Source organism: Micropterus salmoides, unplaced genomic scaffold (assembly GCF_014851395.1).
Source record: "Micropterus salmoides isolate LMB-PRFRI ecotype aquatic unplaced genomic scaffold, ASM1485139v1 Ms_hic_scaffold_418, whole genome shotgun sequence".
NCBI classification, from domain to species: domain Eukaryota; kingdom Metazoa; phylum Chordata; class Actinopteri; order Centrarchiformes; family Centrarchidae; genus Micropterus; species Micropterus salmoides.
This window is the reverse complement of record NW_024043573.1, coordinates 1,274-12,391: the sequence shown is the minus strand read 5'-3', so window position 1 is coordinate 12,391 and position 11,118 is coordinate 1,274. Positions and strand designations below refer to the sequence as shown.

Here is an 11,118-nt window from a genome sequence, read left to right as displayed (position 1 = left end):
TACTCCCTGAGCAGAGCGGGAAGGAACCCTTTCATTTAGCAATTCATTTCAGATACTGACAGTCTGGTTCCATCTAGTGGCAATCTGTGAGAGCTTAAATACAGTATATCTCGTAACATGTGCAGTCAAATGAAGTTCTTGTTGAATAAAGCTGTTATTAAATAGTAATGTTAGTACATGTAGTTATGTAGTAAGATTAGTGTACAATATAAGCCACAAATACAGATTTTCTTTGAAGTAACAATGGCTTTTATTTCCCAAACAAGGCTGCTTTGAATTTTGACATTACAAACTGCAGACTGTTGTAAAGCATGTTAGAAAAAATAATAAAGATAAGGTGATATTTTACTTGAACAAATAACAACCAAAGGGTAGAGGAAACAGTTACAGGAAGTACTCAAATTGCGATATTCACATCATAAAATTCCAAAACAATGTCATTTTTCTTTAGAAATGGATTTTTCTTTATCTGTCTCATCAAAAGAGAACATGTACTTAAAAAAACATTAACTTTACTGTACTCATGGACTGTATAAATGTCAACAGCAAAATATTCTGCACCTTAAAAGTGTGTAACAAATGCATAAAGGAAAAAAACCTGAGCAAAGTAGATGTGTGAAACTGGAGGATGACACTGTAATTTAAATAATAAACATGTTTGATGGTTAATGGAGGTGCAGACTAAAATCTGACTAGTACAAAAACAGTGACTACTTCAAATGTTTAGGAGTCAGGAATAAAAATGAATAAGATGAAGGAACTGGTTATTTTGAATGAGACGTTAAGGCACTGTAACACACAGGGAGCACTCTAAAGAACAGTGATTAAAGCAGCTACAAGGACATTTTAACTGGTTATGAAACAGTCTTAATTTAATACTGATGCCTCTATAAGACGTACATAAACAAACGAGAACATCAGCGGGAAGAGTGGCTATTTCTATATAGTTATAGCTATAGCTATATAGAAATAGCTAATCTTACCAGAGCCTTATATCAAAACTAGTGTCCACTGTAAACTGAAAAGAAGACGATGCATTTTGATTTTTTTGATTCTGACTCGAGAGGTCGCACCCAAGATGTTTTATTGAGAAGAAGAGCGATCGCAATAGCTTTCTGAAACGTCTATTGTCTCACTCCAGTCTACGGCAAATTGTTATACAAGGTAACATTTTATGATGGCCTTGCTGCTGGGCTATATCTTGTTGTTGGCTTATACTGAAGAAATAACATTACTAGGGAATGCTTTACCCGCGACCCTGTACACAGGATAAGCGGTTGACGATGGATGGATGGATGGATGGATGGATGGGAATGCTTTAGCTTTCGTAACAAAATTGCACAACCAAATGGCTTATGCTGGCCACACACTAGAGGATAATTCGGCCGATTGGGTGGGCATTCCCGAGCAGAGTCTGGTCAGAACCAATTATCATCAGTTCATCCACTGTTTTATTTTTATTTTTTTGTTTTCCTGTGCAAAACATAGCACACACAAGTGCAGCTAGCTGACGACGACAGTCTGCCTTCACGTTTGTTTATGTCTGAAGTCACGTTTGATCAAGAAAGTTTCTGTGAGTGTGTGTGATCCTGTGTCTTGACTGAATCGTCGTGTGTGTGCGTTCTTAAGATTAAAATATCGATTAATTATGTTGTTATGTTTGTGGTATCCCACATTTTAAAAATCAGTTAAGATTTGAAAATCCTCTAGTGTGCACCAGGCATTACATGAGGCCTAGGTGTATGAACGGTACAAAAACAACTTTTTTTAACCATGGTCATATTAGTTATTATTCTTAAATATCCACATATACATATTACCTCATCGCTATGCACCCTGCAAACAGCTGTGTTCAAAAAAGAAAAAACATCTAAATTTGTTACTTATTTCTTTCACTCACTTCCAAAACAAATGTATGCGCTTGCCAGATCAACATCTTTATGACTGGAGGTGGCGGTGCTCATGTGAAATACAGTCTTCACTCTGGGAAAAACACTACTGCATTTGTCCACAGGGGACACTCAAATTAGCAAATGAAAATTCCTTGTAGTAGCTTTAAATAACAGAGAAAGACACGTTTGGCCAGCTAATAAAACCTCACTGAACATACAGAAAACACACTCCAGAAAAGCATAATTATCATGTTAAACAATTCCTAAAGCACCCATTCATGTGTCAGTTACTTAAAAAACCCAAATGATACAGTTACTACTTATTACAGCAGTCCATTAACAGTAGACATGTGTTAGACAAGCTGCTTGAGGACACCAGCCACTGCCTATTATTTGCTAATTTCCCTTATTAAATCAGTGGTATATTGAGGCTGGAGTTGTGAGGGGAATTCTTCATGTAGTAGACATTTTTTTGTCTGACATGCAGGCATAGATGTGCAGTACAGTACCACTCAGGCTACGTCATACTCCTCTCAAGCACGGCCCTAAATAAATCTCTTGTCTGTTCACACCATACAGTGGCATTGATTAAACTGTGACCTGTTCATTTTTACTGTCCATCATCCCCTCTTTGATCCACTCTTCCGTTAACTTCTGCACAAATTCCTCTTTGTTCTTCTTCTACGACCCTGACAGAGACACGTGTCTCGGAGTGTTTAAACTCCGTCATCTGTGAAAAAGAAAAACAACACGTTGTACATTTGAAATAAGACAGATTAGCGTCATATAGAATAGTAAATATCTGTTGCTCTTACTGGTGGATGCTGCCGTGTGCTGCCTGGTGCTCTTGATTTGCAGGAAAATGGTGTAGGCATCATAGGCAAACAGCAGACCAGCGATCAAACCAAACACCTATGGTCAGTTATGATCAGAAACACAGAAATAATCAAATTCACTGGTCAAATAAAACACCTCAAAGTTGGTTAATGCCAATAATTTTTTCTAGAAATACTTTTTTTTTTTTTTTTTTTTAAACATACTGTAATGTACTTGTAATAAATCTTTCATAATTTAGGTTACATAGCAAAAGCAGACTACAAGACTTTCAAAAATGCTCACACCAGCAGACAGCTTTACTCCCAGTCTGAGGGTGAAGAAACTACAAAACTGATCTGAGACAAGATTATTTCACTTGGAGAAATCCTCAACCGAAGAAATGACTGCGATATTCAACAGAAACATTTTTGGCAGTTGTCCATGTGCAACTTTCACACATTCAGTTCCGAACAAACACGTGTGGTGTGTATACCACACAAAAGTGTAAAAATAGCGCAGATTGGGTCTATGAAAAACTTAAGGAAGATTGTGGTTGGAAAAAGAGATGTGAAATTTACCTTTAATCTACCGGGCACACCACACAAATATTGTTTCAGAAACAATGAATAAACTGATAAAGAATAAACTAAAAACTAATTCTTAGAGAAAAATAATATTAAATGTCCTCAATCGAATTAAGTAAATAGAGAGCAAGGAAAACTTGAATTTGAAATTGATTAATTTTAACAACACCACAGGCTTTAGTCTCTTGATTCTTGAGTCATTCTGTTTCTTGCTCTCTCTCCCTCTCTACTGGCGGTGGTGATTTGTGCATTTTTGATGTGTCTTATGCCTCCCCCTGTCCTTTTCATTTACCATGAATCTCGTTTAATGACTCCTATTGCTTCCATAATATCATTAGTGGCTGTATGCTGCACTTTAATTTGGTACTTATGTGTGTGTGTTTCTTGTGCACTCTCCAAGGTGCTCCAACTATGAATGCATCCTGTTTTTGGCTACAAAAATAGTGAAACTTGTTTGAAAACTGTTAGACAGGCAAATTGTGTCAGCTTGTGGTCAGCACTATACTTAAACAGGAAGGAAGCATAAGAAATTAATCGAGATGACGATATTACTCAATTCTTCCTGAGCGCCTTTGCAGAGAGGTTGCGCGTATCTCATAATCACACACACACACACACACACATCAAATAACCCCCTTTGGTTTCTGTTTACACATCTATAAGCAGTTTTCACACCTGTGATATCACTGATACATAGATAATGGTTGTCAAAACAAACCGTAAAACCTGAATATGAACAGTTTCAGCATTCAGTTCACGGCTGCTTAACTGACCCCGCCTGCTATACGAGCGCCGTCCCCGGCCCCTCCAATCACACAGATCAGAGAAGTGATGATGTAAAGGATAGCACCAATACCAGCACGGAAAAGATCCTGCACAAAAAGAGGGAGGCAGAAGATGAAACATTATGCAACAATGCTGTGTGTGTGTGTGTGCGTGCGTGTGTGTGTGTGTTGTAGAGGACTCACACTCCAGACCCAGTTGACCAATAGGAACTGCTTGTCCAACTCCATCATGAAGATGCCGAAGAAGGCCATGGCGAAAACCATCTCGCAGATGGCCACCGCGGAGTAGCCTCCATACAGAGATGCTGCGTAGCAGATGATGATAATGAAACTGATGAGCTAGGAGTGATTGAAGTGAGAAGAGGGGGTGGGGAAAAGCAAGAAACAAAGAGATTAATGATTTTGACCTCAGAAAGGTGACGATATCCCAGAATAGTTCAGGGTTTTGCCAGAAAACTAACAGATGCTGCCTAAATTCCTTCCCTCTGTTAGACTTTGGAGGTCAGGTTTGACTGACTTGATAAAAGAACATAGTGATCAGCTGCAGTTCACCTGACAGAGCACTAATCATCTCAGTGTTCATTAATAGAAAAAGAAAAAGCCACTCAGGCAATAAATCACTCCAACAGAACCATCATTGTTTCAATTACTCCAGTCAGTTCAACAATATCCACATCCACAGAATAACAACTATTTTTGCCAAGAATAAATATTTTCTACACAAAAACACTGTTAGGGTGAGACAACTGGAGGGATTACAATGCACTCTGTCAGTCCGTCTATCACATGTTGCCCTCTTCATGGATCTGTGTATGTTCCATTCAGATCATATTTTTCCATATGGAGGGAAAAAAAGTCAGCTTGCATTCTTCTCAGTCCATTCCAGTGAAATGCTGCCAATGTGAAGAAATCATAAACGTAGGCTGCCTACAGCCCTGAACCAGAATCAGCCTTTTTTTTTTCAATACAGCTATTGTTGTTGCTTTCAAACGGTGTGGGCAGATGCATTCACACAACATATGACAGCTTTGAAGGAGTGGAAATTTCCTTAAGTCCTTAAGCCTTTGTATGCCAAACAATAAATTACTTGAAGACTAAACAGCATTCATTTTATTGTCCTTTTCTACAACATAGATTTATAACTCCTTTGCAGTGCCCTGCACATTTGGACTTGAGCATCTTAATCTTGTTATACAACCCTGTGTTGTAAAATGATAAATAACTCTACCTTGTACCTTGTATGAAATTTGCCTTATAAGTGACATGTACATTTTAAATTTGTATATACTGGAAAGATTTAAACCTTTTCATTATTTATTTTCCTATTAATTGTTTGGTACAAAATCTGAAAACTGTAAAAATAAAAAAATAAATGTAAATGCTCCGTACTTGTATAGCGCCTTTCTAGTCTTTTCGACCACTCAAAGCGCTTTTACACTACATCTGCATTCACCAGTCACACACATTCATACACTGAGCCTAAGTGCTCAAACAGAAACTAACATTCACACTCATTCATACACTGGCGGAATAGCCGCCAGGGGCAATTTGGGGTTCAGCATCTTGCCCAAGGACACTTCGACACGCAACCAGGGGGAGCCACGGATTGAACCGCCGACCTTCCGATTAACGGCCAACCCGCTCTACCTCCTGAGCCACAGCCAAACCCACTTCAAATTTCCACAGCTCAAAATGACATCATCAAATGTCTTTTTGTGTCCAAAATATTCAATTTACACAATTTAAAACAAGAAAAAATAAACAGACCTTCACATCTGAGAAGCTGGAACCTTAAAACGTTTGACAGATTTACTCAAAAAAGTACTTAAACGATTATTAAAATAGTTGTGAATTAATTTTCTGTCAATCAACTAATTGAATAATCAATTAATCATTGTAGTTCTAATACACTTTATAACATAACTCTTACTACATATATTTATATTTTTCTAGCTTAGAAAAAACATTATAATTTATTTCTAATCGTTATTTTTACTACATGTACCCTGAATTTGACTGCACATATTGTTTCAGCTTGTGACAAATAAATGTCAAACTTTAATCATATATAAAAGATAGAACTCAAGCTAGAAAGAATTAATAAACTCTTTAGTTACATATGATCCACTGAACACTTCTCTGCACTGCTTTCTTGTCACAAGTTAAATAATTTATTCTTCGATTGGGTTATTAAATAAATTGACTGTGGCTGTATTTTAAAAAAAACTCATCTTGCATATTGCAAAAAATAAAGCAGACAACTTGGTGGCGAGTGTCAAATCACTGTAGTCTATATAATACACCCATGATGTAACTGACTTGACGCCAGCCCTACATCTGTCACTACTGCTTCCCCTCCCCTCACCAGCAACTGCTACGTGCAGCGAGCCAGCCAGATGCATCAGTAGTTCATGTGTTCTCGAGACTGACACAGGCTGCCTCTGTAGAGTAGTGAGGCGGCAGAGGCCAAAATCCTACACAAAGGAGGCTCTATTTAGGCAAGAGCCGGCTGCTCTGAGGGCAGCGGCTACTGAGGAGGCCGTCACACAGAGAAACACCCACTACACAAGAGTCCCTCTGAACAAGAAAGGCTGCGAGATGTTGACACCTTTATGTTTTCCACACAGCGGCGGATCTGTTTGCATGGGTCAGCTTTTAAGATCCCAACTAGGATCTATTCACATCAGTATAATGGGCTGCTCTTTGAAACTGACTGAAGGAAAAATTGTCGTGAACGGTTGGCTAATTATAGTAAGCAGCAACATGAGCGCCAAGAGTCAGTCCGTGGTACAGAGACACACCAAACAGCATTGGTTGCTAGGGAATACACATTTTGGGGTGTGTGTATTGTGTGTGTTGAGCGTAAAATGTCATTCAGTTTCATTTCTAGTCATTTTCACTCATTTACTCAACCTTCATTCCCCTACTTTTCTCCCACCCTTTCCCTTGATTAAAAAAACATCATTCAAAAGGAGATAACCTAAAAAACATGTTTCCGGTCATAAAACAATGTGACCACTTCTTATTCAGGGCAAATAATCAGCTCAATGCATGACTCATCCTGACTTATCGCTACTGACCTGTGCCACAAATTTGCACTAAATGGGTGTGACTGTGAATCGTTATGTTGTTCTGTGACTTCCAACAAGGTTAAGTATGGCAATGTCTCTGGCAAGCCGAAAACCAAAACAAAATAAGTCTACATGTAATTTGATGAGGCATGGAAACCTGATATTAAAAGTTGATTAAAAAGGACATTTATTCTTTTAGACTTTTGGCTTACCAGCCGGAAGATTTGGCCCTCAGTAATCCCGACTGCTGTGGTTAAATACCCCTATTTCCTATCAGATTGGACATAATGAGCATTTGTCTTCCTGTTGCAGCTCTCCCTGCACTGTCAACTATTTCAGACATGTACTACCAGAGATAACTTTCTTTAGGAGTTTACCAGGTTTCAGTAAAGACTTAAGTGGGAGAGGAAACAACAAACTACACAGTGTATCCAGTGAAGCACGAATCTGTCCCGTGATTGGCACACCAGAGATGTGTGCAAGGCAATTCACGCATTCTTTGTTCCCAGGACCAAACTTCACACACAGCCTGGAATTTCCATTACCTCTGAGAAGAAGAAGGAAAAAAAACAACTATCCAGTGGGTGGACCACTGACCACCAACATTTGAGAGCGTGCTTTATAATGAGCTCATTGATTTATGAGAGCAGAGCCATTTTATCAGTGAAAAAAAAAAAGTGCTTTCTTGACGTTTAACAACTGGAACAGTTGTACAGTAACACTCTGAGCACTCTGTAAGCTATGGTGGGATACAGGTTGTGATAATACTCCACGGCATAACTTAACTAAATATTTTAAGATCAAAGTGAGTCATGCGTTAAGAGAACACACTGCAGGGAAATGCAAACAAAGGCAATCATGTGAAAAACGGTGGTCAAGGACAGTATAAAAAAAAGGTCTTCCAGACAGGATGTGGTTGTTCTCTTCCAGGAAGTAGGAAACTTTAAACCACACACCTAACTTAAACATTATTAGACTGTTGCTCTGATGATTATATTTCCACCTCTGTATGTATAGATTCCTGTTAATTCCAGCCAGATGTGCAAAGACATGGCGTGGGGGGGGGAACTTTATGAGCTTTTATACTAGTGGGAATGTGATAGGCATTCCATATTTGGGCTACTACTTCTCTGCCTACAAATAGTATGCAGCCTGTGGTAATGAGTAAAAAAGGAGATGCCTGACAACAGTCAGTTGGTCAGTTAACCCATATGACCTTTCATCTGCCATTAATGCTCAGCATTTGGCTCCTTGGTGTCAAATGAGAAAACAGTGGAGCAAAAGTGACAGGTGGAAACCCTTAACCTCCTCTTCACGATCCTTCAACCCCGCTAGACCACATGCTTTTCATTCCCAGGCTAGACAGCTTCTCAAAAAGTGAGACAAAACAGCTTTTAAGAAGAAAATACATATAAATGGTGACACGACTCCATAAAGCTGGGGTAACTATCTCCTCTCTCGCCTAACAGTGTAAGAAAAATCAATGACAACCATGTAGGCTACATTAACCCACTTTACAATCTATTAAATATTGATTAGCTGCAGGCTACTTTAGCAAACGTCACACAGCATATTATAGACAGTTCTGCAAGCAGCTGTGACCATCCAAAGCTGCACAGTAGCTGAATGGTAGGCCTACATGTCAACTGCCCAGGTCAGTGAACTTACTATTTCAGCTGCGAGGATAAAACCTTTCTGGGTCTTCACGTAACTTTTCAGCTTCTCCAGCAGTTTCCAGCGGCGCTGGACCCGGTTGTATCAGCCATTCTGCAATAACTTACGTATTATACGTATATACAGATTGTTGTTAAGGGTTATCGCCAGCGACCGACGGGAAATGTTTGAATAAGCAAAGTTGTCTTGAGAACAGCCCCAGTGTTGATGGCTGCTGCTCCCGTTTGAAGTTTGGGTTATTTTCCCCCTGCAGGTGGATGAACGTCACCGATGTAAAGCCTCCGTGAAATAGACCCTGTTGGAGCTCAGTCACGACCACAGAAGCTCTGGAGGAAGGACTGACTGACTTGAGTTCAGCGTCAGCGGGGCGTTGGCTTTCCCTTTTCTCAAGAGGAGTTGCTTCTGTGTGCACCCTGGGGCCGATGAGCGGAGCTGGTTTCACCGGAAGGACTGAACAGCCAAGGGCGTCACTTTGTGTTGAAAAGTGTGGGGGGACATTTATGGGCGGTGCGACGAAAAACTTAGTCCACGAGAACAAGACAACAAGATCCTCCGATGCTATTTTGAAGAAATATTCATTAATGAAATAGGCTATTCTGGGTCTGGGTCCTCCCCCAGAAGATTTTGAGCATTAAACTCTTAATTTCCTGCATTCTCATAACATTTTCTGCACTAATTTTATGGTGGAAATGTTTTTATTTATATGAAGCTAAACAGAATACATGTGGCCACTGACAATTCAGAATATAAAAATATTATCTAATATAATGTAGAATTAGCAGCTTGTTTTTTAGCCCAAGTTCCTTTTTTGGGACAAGGCAGATCTGTTTCCTATATTTACATTGCATTTTATGTTTTCCAATTGTGCAAGTAAACCTTTCTCGTTATTTAACATTTCTTGTTGCAAGCTAATTTTCAGAAAACTTTTAGCAAATGCTTTCAAAAAGTGCTGGGGACAAAATCAGCCATTTCAAAATTACACCTGATAGCGGCCATTGTAGACAGTTTATGAGTCACCGTTTCAGAAGCAGCCCAGAAGCGGCTCCTCTCTCTGCTCCGCGGAGAAAAGTCTATTCTAGATAGAAGCCGAGTCAAGCTGCACAGAGCAGATCAAACCGGAAAGGTAGTCAAACACACAAACATCATAGAGAATCCGGTCAATTTTCAAAATAAAATACCCAGGTGCAGGCTCCCGATCCACACAATTAAAACAGACAAAAAGAAGCAATTTGAAGGGGCTGTAAACTGTCTGCCCCTCTCTCTATACAAGAAGGTATTACTGATTGGCTGTTTATCTATGAGGCATTTTTAACAAATCAAGGTCAAGGTCCCGCAATTGTTGGTCCTCCTGTTCTGAACAGGTAAAAAGGCTTGGTGCACCTTCTGCTTGAAACTGACTGACTTTATCTTGCATCTTAAAGAGGACTAAAAACACTTGTTGCATACATCTCTATAAGAAAACTTATGCTATACAAGAAAAACACTGTCCCTTTTAGTTAGTTAGTATGTAGTAGGTAGATCATTATTGGTCCCCGAGGGCAAACTGCGGTGTTGCAGCAGCTAAATTGACACAGATTACAAAAATTACAGACCAGACATATCACACAAACTAATATAATGTACAAAAAAACAGTTTTACAGTTGTAAAGTACAATATTAATTTTTTCATTTAAAGTACTGTACTTAAGTACTTGTACTTTACTCGATTATTTTGATTTTCTGCTATCTGCTCCACAGTCAGTTCCAAGGCAACTATTGTACTTTTTATTTTAATATATTTATTATTAACTAATTCATTTCCATATTGAAGTTAAATCAATTCTTAAATCTATTCAAACTAAACTAAACTAAACTAAACTTACCTACAAAATGTAAATTACATATTTACAGTAAATACACACTGTGCTTTAATGTGTACACATTATCAATTGCTGTCAGATATAAATCCTGATCAAGATTCTTATTTTAAAGATGACAATTTACCATAAAAAAGTTATGATTAGCTTATAAAATCCATTGTTTAAGATTAACAGTGGTTTCAACCTTTTTGGCTTTTTGGCCCCTTACAAAAAAAGCAGTGTCTAGTCCCCTTCTCAAATTTCAGATGTCTATAAGTTGCAGTTCCACCAAAAGATTAATTTATCCTCTAAAATTCACATTTTCATTTAGATTACCATTTGAGACCCCAAAAGGTTAAATTATCTACAATTTCACAAAAAGAAATTTTTAGAAATTTTTATTAGATTAGAGAACTCCAAAAAGAGGTTAACTTTGTTTTTGTTTTCTTCTTTTCTTA

At 38.5% G+C, this 11,118-nt stretch overlaps 1 protein-coding gene across 1 annotated transcript; it reads right to left on the bottom strand.

Moving 5' to 3' along the window:
- Positions 1 to 226: 226 nt before the first annotated feature.
- LOC119887452 (proteolipid protein 2-like) lies at positions 227 to 9,275 on the bottom strand. The gene is given in 6 exon segments (XM_038698254.1): positions 227 to 2,622; positions 2,708 to 2,804; positions 4,066 to 4,164; positions 4,261 to 4,416; positions 8,817 to 8,878; positions 8,881 to 9,275. Coding segments are annotated over 6 exon segments (462 nt in total). The 5' UTR covers positions 8,915 to 9,275; the 3' UTR covers positions 227 to 2,608.
- Positions 9,276 to 11,118: the final 1,843 nt, after the last annotated feature.